We start from the raw sequence: 19,150 nt of genomic DNA, 5'->3' as shown, positions 1-19,150 counted from the left end.
TAGGGCGTCTGGGAAATGGGGTTTGCTAGTTAAGGGGCGCGTTCCTGAGCGGTGTCTGGTCCGATTCCTAGGAGCGCTGCGTCCTGTCAGCCTTGTCTCTAACCACAGATCCCATCCCGAGACAGGAGAAATGCTGGGGTTAACAGCCTCTGGTTAGGGTCGGCCCTCACAGAGGCAGGGTGGAAGAACCGGTCACATGGAGAGCCTGTAAAAGCGAAGGCCCTAACATGGCGGGCAATTAGGAATCTACTTCCGGAATTTAAAGCGGGCTTCCGGAAGCCGAGAGGGTGTTCCCATGACAACCGACGTCGGTTCTTTGAGGTGGGTGTAGGTGATGCGGATCATAGAGTGGCTGGAAGTCAGAATTTTGTGTTGCTATTGCTTTTGCTATGGGTCTTTCGCGGAGGCATTCCGGTCTGTGGTCTGTGAGCGGATTGGGACGGGTGAGGAAAATCGCGTTAAATTGGAGGGTGCTTGTCCGGTAGCTAGAACGAGGGGGCGTTTCTATCCAACGGATGCCCTTGATGGAGCCTTAAAAAGTGATGTGTTTGGCTCTACTCACTTGCAATCTGGAGGAAATGACTATAACTATGTGTCCTTGCCTGTAGCCAGGGGATAATTCTTTCCTACCTTGCACATTGTTATGAGGATTAAAGTCTCTTGATTAACCAGATTATCATGGTGCTGGTATCTAGGAGAGAGATTGTGAAAACTCAAGCCCAGAGAAGCTACATTCATATATCCAAAAAACATGCGGCTTTTCCACTGCGGAAGATTCCTCAGAATCTTTGCAAAATGAGGGTTATACGCGCTAAAATGGCTGCTTTTCAAGTCCAGGGATTAAGTAAAGTTATAAATATGCTCCCCTTACTTGCGGCCTCAGTGTTTCTGTCATAACCTTTATAAAGCTCTTCTAGGAAAGTACTGTGTCCTCTCAACTCTTTCTGTATGTGACACTGCCCACTTCTGTGAGAACATACCCCTCACGTACTTAGCACTCTTATCAGATATGAAATAGGCTGGTTGTATAGTGCCTCGCTGCCACCTACCAGCTGTGGAATCTTGGTCAAATTAGTTAACTTTGCTGAGCCTCAGTTTCCTCATCTATGAATTGAGGAAAATAAGAGTTTAATCCTACCTCATGAGGTTATTATAAGATCTTTTAATAATGTCTGTGATTGAAACAGTTCCTAGAGTGTTGCATGTAGTATCTAAGGGTTTTATTTACTACTACTATGTGACCAGGCTGTCACTTCTCTGTAGTAGCCCTAAATATTCTTGGTTAGAGTTGTGCATTTGTCAGGTGTGGGTACATTCCTATAAAACAGGCACTCAGGGTGAGGCAGGAAGATCAAGAATTCAAGATGAGGGCTGGGGAGATGGCTCAGTAATTAAGAGAGCTGGCTGCTCTTCCAGAGGTCCTAAGTTCAATTCCCAGCAACCTCATGATGGCTCACAACCATCTGTGATGGGATCTGATGCCCTCTTTTGGTGTGTCTGAAGACAGCCACGGTGTACTCACATACATTATATATCTATATGTGAATTCAAGATGAGCTTGGCCTACATAGCAAGATCTGCAAAAAAAAAAAAAAAAAGGATCCAGGCATGAAGAAAAGTCTGCTGTTACCAGTCTATAGAAAGAATGACAAATTAGGTGCAGGGGGGATGTGTTTTGTGTTGTTTTGTTTGGTGAAGTCTTGGCTCTCATAACCCAAGCTGGCCTCAGACTTTCAATCCTCCTGTTTTAGGTTCCTGAATAGTGTGATTACAGGGTGTGCCACTATGCTGGCTTTAGTTGGGCTTTTGGTTTTATAATTGGTTTCAACTAATACACCCTGATCACCTAGAACGGTGAGTAGCATACAGATGCTCAGCAGATGTTTGTTGCTAGACTTCTAACATGGTCTTCCTTGCCCTTCTTCTCTTTCTTGCTTCTCTCCCCTCCATACAGGTCCTTGCATTAGAGCCAGGGAAACAGCTCTGATTTGAAAAAACTAAACATCTCTCCCCGAGGTCTGGGCAAAGAGAGAACCAGAAGTTATTTTCTCCAGAACTGTGGAATGTACCCTTGGGAGTCCCAAAAATCAGACAGAAGATGCTCCAGACCAGTAACTACAGCCTGGTGCTCTCCCTGCAGTTCCTGTTGCTGTCCTATGACCTGTTCGTCAATTCCTTCTCGGAGCTACTTCGAATGGCTCCTGTTATCCAGCTTGTGCTGTTCATGTGAGTATAAGCAGGCCTGAAAAGCTGACTCCAAAGAGTATGAAGGCCCTGACTGGCCCAGTTGAGCATTTTAAAGTTATTAATTAGTGTGTTTAGAAGTCTATGCTGTCTGGGGGCTTGAGGTGACAATGTCATAGAGAAGAACAGATCTCTTGATTCCCCTTAGCACTTAGGGCCATCTCTTAAGTCCTCATACAGCCCCCACTTGGCTTGGCTATACTTTGTTTTATGTGTCTACAGCATCCAGGATATTGCAATCCTCTTCAACATCATCATAATTTTCCTCATGTTCTTCAACACCTTCGTCTTCCAGGCTGGCCTGGTCAACCTCCTATTTCATAAGTTTAAAGGGACTATCATTCTGACATCTGTGTACCTCGCCCTCAGCATCTCCCTACATGTCTGGGTCATGGTAAGAATGAAAGCTCTGAATTTCTACATATTTAATTTTTAAAAAATCACATATAGCTATTATGTCTGTGTGTAAGTGGATGGAGGTGTGACTGTCAAAGGATAACTTTCAGGGTCTGTTCTTCCACCATGAAGGTTCTGGAGATTGAACTGCAGTTATCAGGGCTGGCAGCAAATGCCCCCAACCACTGAGCTTTCTCATTGGCCCTTTCACATCTTCAAAGAACTACCAATATCTGGGCATGGTGACTAACACATGTAATTCTAGCACCTAGCAGGCCAAGGCAGGAAGATGATAAATTCAAGGTCATCCTGGATCTACAGAGTTAAGTTCTAGGCCATCCTGGATTATAGTGTAAGACCTTTCTGTCTTAAGACAATCTTACAAAATTCGGTAGAATCTCCCTGTAATCTTAGTTCTCTGAGGGCCATGACAAGTTTATCCTGGGCTAATAAACTCAATAGTAAGAATCTGGAGGCCAAAATGAGTATGATGGGCTGGAAGATGGCTCAGCGGCTATGAGCACTTGCTGCTCTTGCAGAGGACCTGGATTTGGCTCCTAGCACCCACATCAGGTGACTCACAACTCCTTGTAATTCCAATCCCAAGGGATCTAGTTCTTTTAGCCTCTCCTGGCACTAGCACGTACATGGTACGCATATACACACAAAGGCACTCACACATACAGAACATAAATCAATTGCCAGACATGGGTGGTACACACCTTTAATTCCAGTATTTGGGAGGCAGAGGCAGGCAGATTTCTGTGAGTTAGAGGCCAGCCTGGTCTAAAAGATAGTGGCCAGGCCAGCCAGGACTGCATAATGTTAGACTGTGTGTCAAAAATAAATAAAATTAAAACAAACAAATAAATAAATAAATAAATAATTTTTTTCCAAGAAGGATATGAAAACTGATGAGATACACAAAAAGATGGAAGAATTAGGGAAGCAGAAGTTAGCAGCCATGAAAATCAGATCTGATCTGGGGTTTATGTAAGATAGGTGCCTTATATTCGAGTTGTTGGTCTGATTACATCCTATGTGTATGAAGGCTTGACAGAAAAACAATAAAAAGCCAAAGCAAAACACCAGAAAAATATTGGTAAGGGCTGGGAAATACAACTCAGAAGAAGGGCATTTACCTGGCAGGCTCTGTGCTCTGTATTTGATCAAGATCAAACCCTGTTCTAGTAAAAGAAAATCCAACTAGAAGTTTGTATCCCCTCGAAATGCTATTATTCCTTGACATGGTTCAGAATCTTTGGTTAAAAAGTAGGTAAAATGAAGGTGTCCTGGACTGTGACAATTTATAAGGCACTTTTGCCTAGCAATCTGTGTTTGAGGATTCAGGGACTTTTCTATTTGGAACAGTTTACCTTTGCCTCAAATAGGCTTACCAGTGTTGAAACAGGAAGTCAGGTCAGTTTTGCCATCAGCTATGTGGGTAGATGGGTGTTGACAGAGGGTATGTTTAGGTGTTAGTGTCCTGTGGTTAATATTGCAGGCATTGGGTGTTTCTGGGAAACAGCCATGCTCCCTTATGCCCTGTGCAGAGTCCCCATCTTTACACTGGAGACTTAGCTTCCCATGTGTCTCTTTAGTTTTCCTGTAGGTCCCAGATCAGAGCCAGTCCTCAGAGTTGCTTTTCTAAGAATATAATTTGAAGCTGTGGTGGTACATGCCTTTAATCCCAGTACTCAGGAGGCAGAGAAAGGCAAGTCCCTGTGAGTTTGAGGTGCAGCCTGGTCTACAGAGCAGGTTCCAGGACAGCTAAGGCTACACAGAAAAATTCTGACTCAACACCACTGCCCCTCCAAAAAAAAAAAGATTTGAAAGTGTATGACAGTGCATGTGTGTGTGTGTGTGTGTGTGTGTGTGTGTGTGTGTGTGCAGGAGGAGGCGGATACTCCAGGTCTTAGGTCTGTATAGCTGGAGTTACAGAGAGTGTGACACACACCAATGTGGACACTAGGAAGTGAACTGTTTTTCTAAAAGAGCAGCAAATGCTCCTAACTGTTCTAGGGAGGTCTTGTGGGCCTTTATTGCTTCCATTTCTTCTGCCTTACAAATTCTTCCATATCTTTGGATAGCTCATGTGTCTCCTATATGCTTATTGTGATGGCACTCATTAAAATTCCTGACTCGGAGCTAGGGATGTGGCTCAGGGGTAGAGATCGTCCCTTGCCCTGGTTCTCAGCACCACCTTCAAACCAGCAGACCCTTGGTCTCTCGTCACTTTCTCACTTTCTCTGAACCTACCATGTGGTGTCCCTGGCGTGCCACCAGAAAGCAGCAGAGCAGTGTGCAAGTGTCAAGGGGCTGCCTCTGTCGGGGCTTGGGCTCCACTTCCTGGAGCACAGTATTTAGTATTTAGTATTTAGTAGTATTTAGTATTTAGTATTTAGTATTTAGTAGTATTTAGTATTTAGTAGTATTTAGTATTTAGTATTTAGTATTTAGTATTTAGTATTTAGTATTTAGCTGTTGATGTCAGTAAGCCTGAGGCTGAATGCACCCGGGTGTTGAGTCTGAGATTCTGCAGGCTGAACAGTGAGCAGAGACACTGCTGAGACCATTTTCCCTTGACAAATAAATTCCCCAGTTCAGGCTTAGAGGAGACCCCTTTGAAGCAAAAAATAAAAGGAGCAGGAGGTGGCTGAGAGCTGGCAAGATGGATAAGAAGGTTAAGGAATTTTTTGCTAAGCTTGATCCCTGGGACCCACATGATAGGAGGGAACTAACTCCTGTAAGTTGTCTTCTATCTCTGCATGCATGCTATTCCACACTGGCACGCACGCGCACGCGCGCGCACACGCACACACACACACACACACACAAAAGTTTTAAAGAATTATTTTGAAAAAACGTCTCACTATACATAGTTCTGGCTGGCCTGGAAGTCACCATGTAGGCCAGGCTAGCCTCAGACTTACAGAGATCTGCCTACTTCTGCCTCTTGAGTGCTGTGATTAAAAGGTATGCACCACCATGCCTAGCTAAAAATTCTGTTTATTTATTTTATGCATATGAGAGTGTTTGCCTGCATATGTGCATCATGTGTGTGCCTAGTGTCCACAGGGGCCAGAAGAGAACATTGGATCCTCTGGAACTAGAGTTATAGGAGTTGTGTGCTGTCATATAGGTCCTAGGTCAGTGTGCTCTTAACCACTCAGCCATCTTTCCAGCCCTGTAAATAAAAAAAGTTTTGAGGAGCTTAAAGCTCCCTTGAGAAATCTACCTGGAGCTTATGAAAATGAGCGAGGTTAGCATGATTTTCAACCAAGTGGCTTTGCTGCAGCTAAGCACATTGGAGATATAACAGCCTCACGGGTCTTTTAACTTTTCATTTTGTACTCCCGTCTCCTCTAGAACGTGCGATGGAAAAACTCCAGCAGCTTCAGATGGACAAATGGCCTACAAACACTGTTTGTATTCCAGAGACTAGGTGAGGATGGAGTGGCTTCAGGTGCACTCACAGCCTGTTGCACAGCTGAAGTCCCGATTCCCAGCTTCCCAGCTTCCCAGCTTCTCAGCTTCTTCCCAGCTTCCCAGCTTCCCAGCTTCTTCCCAGCTGCTTCCCAGCTTCTTCCCAGCTTCTTCCCAGCTTCCCAGCTTCCCAGCTCCATCTGGACAGCCTGGGACGATGAGGCCAGCCTCACAAAGGAAAGGGGCAGGGCTGCCCTCTGCCCTTTCTGAGAGACAGCACGAACCGGGGGGGGGGGGGGGGGGGGGGGGGGGGGGGGGGGGCAGGGGGGGGGGGCCTGGCTGTGCTTAGTTCTCCCCTGAAGGGAACACTGAGGCCCACTGCTGAGGCTGCTCTCTGCTTTTGTCCTCAGCTGCAGTACTCTACTGCTATTTCTACAAAAGGACGGCCCTGAGACTGGGTGACCCCCGATTTTACCAGGACTCACTATGGCTGCGCAAGGAGTTCATGCAAGTTCGAAGGTGACCACTTGATGTCACATGGATGAATACCTTTCCTTCCTGGTAGAAGGCTTCTGGGCTGCTCTCCAGGGAGGAGCAGCCATTGGCACCAGAAAACAGGTGGACTTCCTAGGATACATTTACACTAGCTGTACTCAGCAATCGAGAAGGAAGACTCACCAGGCCTGGTTAGAAACAGAGGCAAGAGTTTGAGGCCTACCTAATGAGTTCTAGGTTAGCCTATAGAGGGAGACCCTACCTAAAAAAAAAAAAAAAACCTTCCCTATTGCAAATTAAAGTGTCGTCCCCCCCCCCCCCCCCCGCTGCAGACTGTAGTATGAAGTGCAGTCTTGCCTGCTCCTCCGTCTGCCCACTTTCTTCTCTTACTACTCCGTACTGCTCACTCTTTCCTTCTCCTTCCTGAGGATTGGCAGCTCTGGAGCTCCCACTCTTTAAAGCTTCTGGTTCAGCCTTTAAGGTAGCAAGGTCTCAGCGCAGACCCTGTTTTGCTGATCCTATACTTGAGTGACTGCAGGATGCAGATAATGATGGCCATGTCCTCCTGACTGACCACACCTTCGTTGTTTAGATTTTATATCCAAAGTACTTTTTTTTACAGTTCTAAAAGGAAATAAATTGAATTCTTTTTTAAAATAAACGGTAGAGTCTGTCTGTCTGTCTTGGCATCTACATGGTGAAGAGATAGACCAAGTCAGAGACCCTCAGCATCACTTTGATTCCTGGGCAAATTGAGCTATAAACTAGATACATACTTGCCCCATTCTGAGTCAAAGTACTGACTGGGGTGCCTCACACCTGGGGAGGCCTCTGCAAGAGGGCTACATAGTCACTCCTAGGCCAACCTGGGCTACGATATGATGACTATCTCAAACAAAACTAAACAAAAAAGTTTGGGTACTCCTTTGGAAATTCAAAACATGATCTAATGCCTGCCCCGAGCCCTGAAGTTTCAGATTCTGTGTTTACCAGAAGCTGAAATTGCTCTCAAGGGGAAAAAAAAAAATGCTTCACAGCCTGTTCAGCAAAGGAAAGTTTAAGAACATATATGCCACTTTCTGTTGCTGAACTGTGATGGTTGGTTGTAACAAACCATCACCAAACTCAGTAGCATGCATCCCTAGGCAGTCAGCTGGTACATGGTAGGAGTCAGCTGATCTGGGCTGGTAAGGGTGATTGCAACTGGGCCTCCTCAAGTCTGTCTGTGGTCAGCCATGATAATCTTGGAGCTTTAACTTGACTAACCTAGGATGACCTCAGAAGGAATAACAGCTTACTTGGCTGTGGGTCTTATGACTCATCCACCAGCAGACTACCCTGGGTCTGTGCGCATGATAGTGGCCTAGAGGCAGGAGAGAACGTGTCCTGTTGCATTCACAAGTCAGTCCGCTGTTTTGATTCTCATTGGTCAAAGCAAGTCATGTGACCCAAAACAAGGTCAAAGTAGGAAACAGCCAAAGTTTCAAGGCAGAGGGTTTGGAAGGGGCTGGGAGTATGGCTCAGTGCTAGAGCATGACTGTAGCATGTGCAAGGCCCTGGATTCAATGCCCAGCACCAAAAGAGAGAGTGAATACAAGAAAGGACAAAGAACCAACTATTAATCAGATCAGACCACACCTCATAGCTGTGTGGAACACATACAGTGTTTAAGCACAGGCTAACACATTGAAAAGGCCAGGTAGCAAATACCTGGGACTACTGGATTGTGACACTGGAAGAAGAGTGAAGCCACAGATGCTACAGTACCCGAATAAAAACAGCTGAACCGGGGAATGAGAGATGGCTCAGCACTCAACAACCAGGGCTCTTAAGATGTCCAAAGTTCAATTTCCAGCAACCACATGGTGGTTCACAATCAATTATAATGAGATCTGATGCCCTCTTCTGGCAATCAGGTATATGTGCAGCTAGAACACTCTTATACATAAAATAGATAAATATTTTTTAAAAATAGACAAAACAGCTGGATTCTAGTAAAACTAATGTGTACACTAAACTTTTAGGTTTTTTATTGTTTGCATATCACAAAATATTCCTTTTCATTTTTTCATGTAAAGATTTTACCAAGCTGGGCAGTGGTAGTGCACCTTTAATCCCAGTACTCTGGCAGAGGCAGCTGGATCTCTGAGTTAGAGGCCAGACTGGTCTACAGAGCTAGTTGCAGGACAGCCAGGGCTACACAAAGAAACCCTGTCTCAAAAAACCAAAACAAATTGCGCCCTCAGCCGTCCATCCTCAATTCATCAATTAAAGGGACAAGCAATAGTGAGAAGCAAAGATGAGATTATTCAATCTAGTCACCATGGAAGAGGACATATGGGGGGCTCCGGTAACACATCCCCTCAATTCCATCTTCCGAATATTGGACGTGGGTTTAAGTTTAAATAGAAAAGGATGGCAAGATGGTTCAGCAGTTAGAGGACATACTGTTCTTCCAGAGGACTCAGATTCTGTTGCCAACGCATAACGGCCTGTTATTCCAGCTCCAGAGGCATCCAGCACCTCTGGGCCCTGAAGGCACATGCACACACCACACATTATAATTAACATATTTTTAGAGTTTAAATAGGAATATATATAACAAAGCAGTCCTAGTCAAGGTGTGTCCCAGGCATCATTGACCTGTCATTGTCTTGTTCTAATTGTACTACATGGAAGGTTGTCTGGCAGGTTAGCAAAGCTGTATGACGTGTTTTCCTGGGAGTCCTCTGTGTGGTTACAGGCTTCAGCCCTTCTTTTCCCCCTGCACGAGATTCCCGGGGGAAGTTGGATTCTTTGGGGTTCATAGTCTGAAAGCACAAATGTCTCTTTAAAATTCTCCTGAACCAGGCAGGCAGTGGTGGTAGATGCCTTTAATCCCAGTACTCGGAAGGCAGAGGCAGGTAGATCTCTTGAGTTTAAGACCACCCTGGTCTTCAGAGTTAGTTCCAGGACAGCCAGGGATACACAGAAAAATGCTTTCTCAAAAAATAAAAAGATTCCTCTCCTGAAAGATGTTTGCAAAACTGTCAAAAGCCATGCATAGTTTCCAGCACTCACATTAGGGTGGATGCAGGGTGGGGGTGGGGGGCTCATATATCTATAACTCCAGCTTTAGTGGGAGACAATGCTGTCAGGCCTCTGCAGTCACCTGCATGTATGTAGCACAGAAACTCACATAGGCTCACACACACATGCACACACACATATTTTTTTAAAAGGGAAAAGAAATGAACTGATTCCCCAAAAGTTGTCCTGTGACCTTCACACGTGCACACAAAATAAATGTATTAAATAAATAGGCAGAATGCATAGACAAATGCTAGAAATAAAAACAAAATTGCCATGCCAATGAACCCTACCTAACTACTTAGAGCCTGACCCATGTAATGCCTTTATAGAAACATCTGGAGCATAATGCCTAGTGACCCACGGCTTTACCCCAAATGTCCAGTCCCAAGAAGGATAACTGATAATGTAAAATTTATTATTTAACAAGACCAGGAGATATCTACTTACCTCTGTAAACATGGACCCCACACAAAAGGCACAAGAGATAAGGCCAAAACAACTCCCCTTACTCTCACTCCTGCTCCCTCTGGTGAGGAATTCTCTGAGAATTCACCCACATTTCTTCCTCTGAAATCTTTCTCATGTCACTGAACATGATGGTGTACACTTGTGGTCACAGTACTGAGGGTTGGGAAAGACCAAGACAGGAAGATTACTATGAGTTCGAGGCCAGCTTAATAGACATAGTGAGTTTCAGGCCAGACTGAGCTAGCATCGCAGTGAGACTTAGTCAGGTCCTGGCCTGGTAATTATGGATTCTCAGCCTGACACAGAGCATTCAGGTGATGATAAGGTGCCGGCCTTGAATTGTCCAACTGGAGTAAATAATCTTAAATGCCGATAAGCTACCACCTGCATTTATTCCATCTTTGTCTGTCCAAGGAAAAGAAAGAGATACCTGCATTTATTGTACATTTGTCTGTGAGAGGAAAAGAGAGAGAAAGAGAGAGAGATGAGATGAGAGAATAGCCTGTCTTTGAGATTCATTATAGCTTGTAGCTCTCCTGGCAGGAAAGGAGAAACTCTAAAGACAGACCATTGTTGTTCCCCTCCCATGGGCTATTCAGACAGTGACCCTAAAGAATTAAAATTTCCTCAGGAATCTCAAGCAGAGGGAAGAGAAGGGCTGAAGCAGAAGAGGCACTTACCTTCTAGAAAGAGATTTCACACAGTTTTAACAACTTGTCAGACTACCTTGCAGGATAGACTGGATCAGACACAATGATGGGCAGACCACACCTTGACCAGGACTACTTAGTTAAGCATACTTTTATCCTCTGTTTAAACTAAAACCTCAAATCAGACTTGGGAGTCACTGGACCCCCTTATTTATTCCTTTACTCAGTGGGCCACATTGAACACTGAGAAGGCTTAAGTAAGAATGGCCCCATAGGTTCATAGATTTGAATGTGCAGGGAGTGGCACTACATGAAAGGATCGGGAGGTGTGGCCTTGCTGAAGGTAGTGTGTCACTAGGGGTGGGCTTTGAGGTTTCAGAAACCCAAGCCATGTCCTCTTTTCTGCTGCCTGCAGATCAAGAGGTAGAACTCTCAGCTACTTCTCCAGCATCATGTCTGCCTGAGTGGCACCATGCTTTCCACCACGACAATGGACTACGCCTCTAAAACTGTAAGTAAGCCCCATTAAATTCTTTTTAAGAGTTGCCTTAGCCGGGCAGTGGTGGCGCACACCTTTAATCCCAGCACTTGGGAGGCAGAGGCAGGCGGATTTCTGAGTTCGAGGCCAGCCTGGTCTACAGAGTGAGTTCCAGGACAGCCCGGGCTACACAGAAAAACCCTTTAAAAAAAAACAAAAAAAAAAAAAAAAAAAAAAAAAAAAAAAGAGTTGCCTTGGTTAGTGTCTATTCACACTATTCACAACTTAGTGTCTAGCAACAGAACACTAAGTCAAATATATCTCTGGCTTCTTTTTGATGTTTTTAGAATTTAATTTTATGTGCATGAGTGTTTTGCCTGCATGTGTGTGCAGTGCTCACAGAAACCAGAGGGAATACACCATAATCTCCATTATGGTCCCTAATCTACTTGAGTTTCTTGTCTTCCTTCTCCTTGACAATCTGTATCTACTTATGTAACCCCTTCCCCTTTTGTTAAAGACACTTTTTTCAATGTAGTACAAACTGACCTTGAGCTCAAGATCCTCCTGCCTTAGCCTCATGAGTGTTGTGATGACAGGCATGTACCACCACACCAGCTTTATATATAGCCTTCTAATAGACAATACAATAACAATCAGAAATGGTTTACAAAGGAAAAATTGCTACAGTGCTATTTCAGTCATTTATTTCAAGTCCTTGACACTGCATATTTTATAGACACTTGTGATATAGGGAAGGGTCCAGAAAATATATTTGTCTCTGCCCTGTTTCCTGACACGTAATTCCTAAAACCCTTAGAATATCCAAAGTGGTATCATTTTGGATGCTACTGAGCTGAGGGTATCTGGGGACCCCTAAATTGCTTCACTGGTGGGGCTGCCTGCCTGGGGAACTCCTGTGATTAGAGGGAGCTATCAGCCCCACCCAGACCTCTGAGGAGGAAAGGAGGAAGAAGCCAGTCACCAACCACCAATAATTAGTCATGCACATATGCTGGAACCCCCTCAGAAGCCCTAAAGGCTAATTTAGAGAGCAACTGAATTGAAAGGCACAAGCCTCACCCCACCACTGGTCTTCTGAGTTGTATTGTATTTTGTTTTGTTTTATGACAGAGTCTCTGTAGCCCAAGCTAGCTTGAAACTCACTGTGTAGTTCAGGCTGGCTTCAAAGTCTTGCTGATTTTCCTGCCTCAGCTTCCTGGGTGCTGGGCTCATAGGTGAGTGAGTCAACACACCCAGCTTCTGAATTGTGCCCTTTATTTTAAGTCAGTAACCTATGGAGTCAGCTGACTTCTATAAAGGTAAGCACTTTATATATGCCTGACTTCTATAAAGGTAAGCACTCCTGAAGGAACTACAACAGCAGTAGGGCTGAGTGTAGCTGAGTGGCTGTCTTAGGGTTTCCATTGCTGTGAAGAGACACCATGACCAAGGCAAGTCTTATAAAGGACAACATTTAATTGGAGCTGACTTACAGACTCAGAGGTTCAGTCCATTATCATCAAGATGAGAGGCATGGCATCATCTATGCAGACATGGTGCTGGAGAAGGAACTGAAAGTTGTACATCTTGGAAAGGTAACCAGGAAGACACTGTCTTCAGGCAGCTAAGAAGGTCTCAAAGCCCATCCACACAGTAACACACTTCCTCCAACAAGGCCACACCTCCTAATAGTGCCAATCTCTGGACGGAGCATATATAAACCACCACAGTAGCACAGCATGTGCCTTGCATGCAAAGAGGGTTGTGTGTTCAGTCCCCAGTGCTGGTGTGCAGGATGTGCACCAAAGACAAAGACTGCAGCAGCAGCAACAAGAATCAAGTTACATTAGAACTCTCCAAGCAGGTACCAGCTGGACAACTCAGAAAAATAAGATTACAAGCACTAGGACAGTTATGAGTGAGATAAGAGCTAAATGGAGCCTTTAAGTGTCAAGCCACCAGGCCAGCAAGATGGCTCAACAGGTAAAGGCACCTGTAGCCAGACATGAAAATCTCCAGGACCTACATTGTGGAGGGAGAGAACTAATTCCCACAAGCTGTACTTGTCCCCTTGACCCACATACAGATGGATGGATGGATAGATAGATAGATAGATAGATAGATAGATAGATAGATAGATAGATAGAAATGTTTAGTGTTATTAGGAAACAAGCTATTGCTGTGGTCTAAAGAGACATGTGTATTCCAGTCTGGGTATGTACCTGAGGACAATGCTTGTTGAGCATGCCCAAAGCCCTGGGTTTGCTCCCCAGCACTGCATAAATTAGGTAGAGTGGTCCCTTGCCTGTAATCCAGTCACTTTGGAGAAGGTTCAGAAGTTCAAGGTCATCCTCTGTTATATAGTTGGAAGCCAGCCTGGGATACAAGAAACCGTTTCTTAAAAAAAAAAAAAAAAAGAAAGAAAGAAAGAAAGAAAGAAAAAAAGAAAAAGAAAAAAGAAAAAAAAGTGTTTATCTAGTGCTACTTTTAGTAGAATGAAGTTGCTTCTAGCTAGCCAGCCAGGAAACAAGTAAAACACACAAATATCGCTTTCTCAGCAGCCCCAGAGAGAGGGGAGGCAGTAGCTTGGTGGTAAAGTGTGTACTCAGCATGTATGAGCCCTGAATTATCCTGGAAAGGAACAACATAGTCTAAACAGACAACTGCATCCTTCCCTTTGATTATCAGATTATTTAAACAATAGGTTCCAAAATACTAAATTTCCCTAGGAATCCTATGCTGGGGGAAGAGAAAGTCTGCAGCGCTGGTGTCAGCCTGAAACTTTGCCTCCCCTATAAAGGTTTTGGACACTCCGACTTGTAGGACAGACTAAAGCAGAGGAATGCTGAGTCACTGATGGGCAGGGCCGAACCATGACCAGGACTGCTTAGTTATACCTGCTCTCATGCTCGCTTTAAACCCAAACTTCATGCAAGAATCTGGAAAATGGCCTTTTGGCAGGGGAATCACTGGACCTGTTATTTTTGCTCGTCTTGCCAATGTAGCCACACTGAGTAAATCTCCATTTCATTATTAACTGTCTCTTTAGTTGGTGTATTAAGGATGGATGCCCCAATGTGCCCAAGTGCTGGACTGACAGGCATTATACAGCACATCTGGTCTTAGGCAGTGTTGGGAACTGAACTTGTGGCTTCCTGCATATTAAACAAGCACTCCACCACTCTACTGAGCTACATTCACAGTCCTTCTCCTTCCACTCCTCTTCTTTCTCTTCATTTTTTAGAGATAAGTGTACTGGCTGGTTTTGTGTGTCAACTTGACACAAGCTGGAGTTATCACAGAGAAGGAAGTCTCTCTTGAGGAAATGCCTCCATGAGATCCAGCTGTAAGGCATTTTCTCAATTAGTGATGGGGGTGGGGGTGGGGGGAGGAACCATTGTGGGTGGTGCCATCCCTGGGCTAGTAGTCCTGGGTTCTATAAGAAAGCAAGCTGAGTACTCCAGGGGAAGTAATCCACTAACCAGTATCCCTCCATGGCCTCTACATCAGCTCCTGCCTCCAAGTTCCTGCCCTGTGTGAGTTCCTGTACTGACTTTCTCTGGTCATGAACATCAATGTGGAAGTCTAAGCTGAATAAACCCTTTCCTCCCTAACTTACTTCTTGGTCATGATATTTGTGCAGGAATAGAAACCCTGACTAAGACTACTGGGTATCTCTATATATTTCTGTACCAGACTGACATTGAACTCACAGAGATCTCTCTTCACTTACTTTTTAAGGCTCTTCTTTGCAATATCTCTCAGAAAAGGCAATATGTTTATGTTTTCTGTTTCCCTTTATCTATATAGTCTGGGGCTTTCAAAATAATATTTCATTTTCTATTATTTTGAAACAAGGTCTCATTGTAGCCCAGACTGGGCTCAAGCTCACTCTGTAGGTGAGGGTAACCCTGAATTCTTTTTTTAAAAATTATTTTATGTATGTGAGTGTTTTTCCAGTATGTGTACCATATTCATTCCTGGTGCCAAAGGTGATTGGCAGAGAGCATTAGATCTCCTGGGATGGAGTTACAGGTAGTTGTAAGCCACCATGTGGGTGCTGGGAATTGAACCCAGGTCATCTACAAAACCAACAAGTGCTTTTAATCATTGAGCCAGCTCTCTAGGAGACATTTGTGTATTTGCATGCGCAGGGTGGGGGAAACGCATACACATCATGGAGTATATATGAAGGTCGGAGAACAACTTGGGGTAGTCAGCTCTCTCCATGCTTTACATAGGTCCCAGGGATGGAATTCATCAGGTTGATAGCAAATACCTTTACCTTTTGAGCAATCTCACCAGCCCCTCTTTGGTTGTTCTTTGAGAGTCTAGTGCAGTCCAGTCTAGCCTCAAACTCCAGCTATTCTTGCCCTCGAATCCTGAGTTATGAGATTATAAGTAGAAGCTACCCTTGGATAAAGGGGTCTTGTGTCTGTGGGTACTCTAGATGGCATCCCCTTCCAGTTTGTTGAGTTTCTTTTTTATTCTTGTTTGTTTGTTTGTTTGTTTTTCGAGACAGGGTTTCTCTGTGTAGCCCGGGCTGTCCTGGAACTCACTCTGTAGACCAGGCTGGCCTCGAACTCAGAAATCCGCCTGCCTCTGCCTCCCAAGTGCTGGGATTAAAGGTGTGCGCCACCACTGCCCAACTTCTTTTTTATTCTTTTTTTTTTTTTTTTTTTTTTTTTTACATTTTATTTAGTGTGTGTGTGTGTGTGTGTGTGTGCGTGTGTGTTACATGCATGTCACATGAAAGGCAAAGGGCAGCTTGAGAAGTTAGTTTTCTCTAATCATGTGGGTTCCAGGGATGAATTTAGGCCATCAGTCCTGGTGAAAGGAGTCTTTTACCACAGGATCATCTTGCTGCCCCTAAACTAACTTTCAATCCTCAGGGCTCTACCTTCTGAATGCCGAGTTTACAGACAAGCCCACCATGCCAATATTCTCCACCAGGTGAGATTGTATGGCTATGGAAGGCCTTCTTTCCCTTCTCATCTCCCCTTATCTTTTGCTTTCTATCCTTCCTCAGATTAAACAGTAAGAGGAGAGATAGTGACGATCAGTGACCTGGAAGACAGACAAATCATCCAAGCCAAAGAACAGATAAGAGAAATAGTACATCCTGGTTTCAGGAACTAATTAGGTAAAATCAAGACTGTCTAACATTAATGTAATTAGAACATAGAAGGCAAAGAGAAAGAAACAAACAGACAGAAATCTTAAATAACAGTTAAGGATGCCCCAGATTTGGTAAAAGACATGTATATATTTGAAATACCCAATAAGTCCACCACAACAATTAAGTTTATAGTCAGGCATTGTAGTACACACCTCTAACCCCAGCACTCAGGGGGAGAAGGTAAGTAGATCTCTGTGAGTTCATGGCCTGCCTGGTATACATATTTCTTAGACTAGCTAGGCATACACAGTGAGAAAGAAAACAGACCATATCTACACGTATCACAGTCATACTACAACTAATGAGGAGAGAAAATGTGCTGCTTTATGCTTGGTTTTGGAGCAGGGATCTAACCCAGGGCCTTGCATATGCTGAGTGCAGTTCTACCCTTGTTTACCACAATCCAACCCTGAGATCGAAAGCCACACAGCACACACAGAGGACTTTCAACCAGCTGTGCTCAGGAATTCACAGGCCAGAAGTGAGCTCTCAGCAGCTGTGCCATACTGAAACAGACAGAACATTCAGAATTCATGTTTAGCACAGTCCTGAAGCATGAAGCTGAAACACATTTTCATAGACAAGAAAATAGAATTAACTGCATTGGGAGAAAAAACAGGAAGACACCTTTCTTTTCCATCCTAAAGGGTCTTGGCTTTCACATTTGTGACAAAAGACAGATCAACCAGATAATGTACAGCAAGATCACCTGGCCATGGTATTTTAGGGCACAAGAGCCTTGGGGTTGGAGACCCAAAGTCCCGGATGTGCTACCAGTTTTTGCTCTTAAGTGTAATGGAGTAGAGACAGAATGTAGAAATGTGATTGATTGGACGTGACAGATCTGAGTAACAGAACAGCCGGGGGCACAAACACAGCAAGGCCTGTCTGCTCATTCTGAGTCTTCCATGACTGCATTCCTTTCTTCCAGCTATGGAGCAAGGCCTCTGGAGCAAGGGTCTTAATTTCATGACCAGCTGTTACAAGGAAAGGCTAGGAGCAGTGAGAAGATCATTTTTCTGCTTTATGGCTGGCTTTGGGGAAAAGAAGTTCTGCTTTCTGTCATCTATCTTGGGGAAGAAAATTCTAGTTTCTGTGGCCTGCCTTGGGGGACACTATGAAGGGCATGAGAGACAAGAGAGGGCTAAAGAGACAGTTTGCTTTTGAGGTCTTCATTTTGGAGTCTCTTTTTCTGAGCCCTCCTGATACTGTTACTGGCTCAGCACTGTAAGCACTGAAGGTTATCTGGCCACACAGGAAATGAGAACTGATAAAGTCAGGCCCTCAGGAATAAGGCACACTGAGTCAGCGTGAGGCTCAGTGCTGTGTGACTGTTCTATGGATATGTAAAATAACATCTGTCCCATCAACTTCAAGAATAATTCATTAAAGTTCATCTTTTTTGTTGTTTGTTTTTAAACAGTGTCTTTCTACTGTAGCTCTGGATACCCCAGAACCTGCCATGCAGACTAGGCTGGCATTGAACTCACAGAGATCTGCCTGCCTCTGCCTCTTAAGTGCTAAGATTAAAGGCATGTGTCACAGTGTTTGGCCCTCAAGTTCATCTTGAATGAAATGAGTTTATTAAGGGTCACCTATGGAGACCTACAGGCAGCTGCATTTTTCTGAGGTCACCAGCCCCCTTTCCTGGAGGAAGCTCTATTGTGTTTTTAATTAGTTTACTTATTTTGTGTTCATGCATGCATACATGCTATGGGTTTGGGGGGGGGGTATGTTGGGGGCATCTCAAGCATGGTGGTGATCAGAGGACAACTTTCAGGAGCTGAATCTTTCCTTTCATCATGCCAGTCTTGGGATTGAACTCAGGTATCAGGCTTGGTAACAAATGCCTTTACCCACTGAACAATCTTGATGGCCTAGAAAGGCCTATTTTATGTGGGTCTAAGTGGTGAGATGGCTGAGCAACTGAGTTTGATCCCCAGGACCATAAGATGGTGAAAATTGACTCCTAAAAGCTGCCCTCTAGCTATGTTAAGGCAAGAGAGAGACTGGGCATGCTTTGAACATAAGGAAGAGAAGGATTAGGAGTTCACCAAGTGTAAAATGAAGATAAGATTAGGAAGCCAACCAGGGTGGTGGGTCGGGTCTGGGAGGACTGGGAAGTGAGTGTGATCAGGGTGCATGATGTGATATTCCAAACAATTAATAAAAATAGTACGTTAAAACAATCATTCTTCAACCTCCATGTTCTAGTGGTGGTATGGGCACCCCTCCCCCATCCATCATGCACTCACTCACACACAGACTCTAAAAATGTGCAGTAAATGGCTGCAAATCTAGGTCCAGAGCGCTACCTAGTGTTAAAGTGCTAGAAGTGATTGCAGGCTCAGACAATCCAAGGCTCAGACAAAACCGGAGACTGGGAGAGTTCTGGGATTCTGCTGGTCTCAGCAAGCACTGTCCTACAGTGGGAAGGATGGCTGCTTGCTGCCCTCTGGCACATGGGAAAGTGAAATGGCATCTTGCTGTAAGATGGAGCTACTCTGTTAGGATTCAGAGGAGTCTCATTAGCCCCGGGTTCAGTTCCTAGCACCTCAAAGCAAAACAATTCCAACGTACAAATGGCACCAGGAAGGAAAAAGAGATGTCCCTGTGACTATTACAAATGATAAAGGCCACAATGAATGTGTGAAAAACTTCACAGCCACATTTGGAATTTTATTTTGTTTTTATTGGAAAAACAAGTGTATCTCAACCTTTCTCAAAAAGTAGAAACTC

At 44.4% G+C, this 19,150-nt stretch overlaps 1 protein-coding gene across 4 annotated transcripts; it reads left to right on the top strand.

Annotated features, from left to right (window-relative positions):
* Positions 1-22: 22 nt before the first annotated feature.
* Tmem138 (transmembrane protein 138) lies at positions 23-18,126 on the top strand. Of its 4 annotated transcripts, XR_013105512.1 has the most exons (8): positions 308-443; positions 1,955-2,226; positions 2,467-2,638; positions 6,010-6,085; positions 6,477-6,585; positions 11,167-11,262; positions 14,477-14,578; positions 14,743-14,850. XR_013105512.1 is itself a non-coding variant. In XM_034497072.2 (7 exons), the coding sequence occupies exons 2-6, from the start codon at positions 2,099-2,101 to the stop codon at positions 11,213-11,215; spliced, it is 534 nt and encodes a 177-aa protein (XP_034352963.2). In that variant the 5' UTR covers positions 308-443; positions 1,955-2,098; the 3' UTR covers positions 11,216-11,262; positions 16,125-18,126. The 4 variants fall into 4 exon arrangements, 1 of the variants encoding a protein (XP_034352963.2); XR_013105515.1 differs by having other exon boundaries at positions 23-321; positions 11,167-14,578; XR_013105511.1 differs by having other exon boundaries at positions 11,167-14,578.
* Positions 18,127-19,150: the final 1,024 nt, after the last annotated feature.

The sequence above is a fragment of the Arvicanthis niloticus genome, chromosome 1 (genome assembly GCF_011762505.2).
Source record: "Arvicanthis niloticus isolate mArvNil1 chromosome 1, mArvNil1.pat.X, whole genome shotgun sequence".
Lineage (NCBI taxonomy): Eukaryota > Metazoa > Chordata > Mammalia > Rodentia > Muridae > Arvicanthis > Arvicanthis niloticus.
This window is presented reverse-complemented; position numbering and strand designations above follow the sequence as displayed.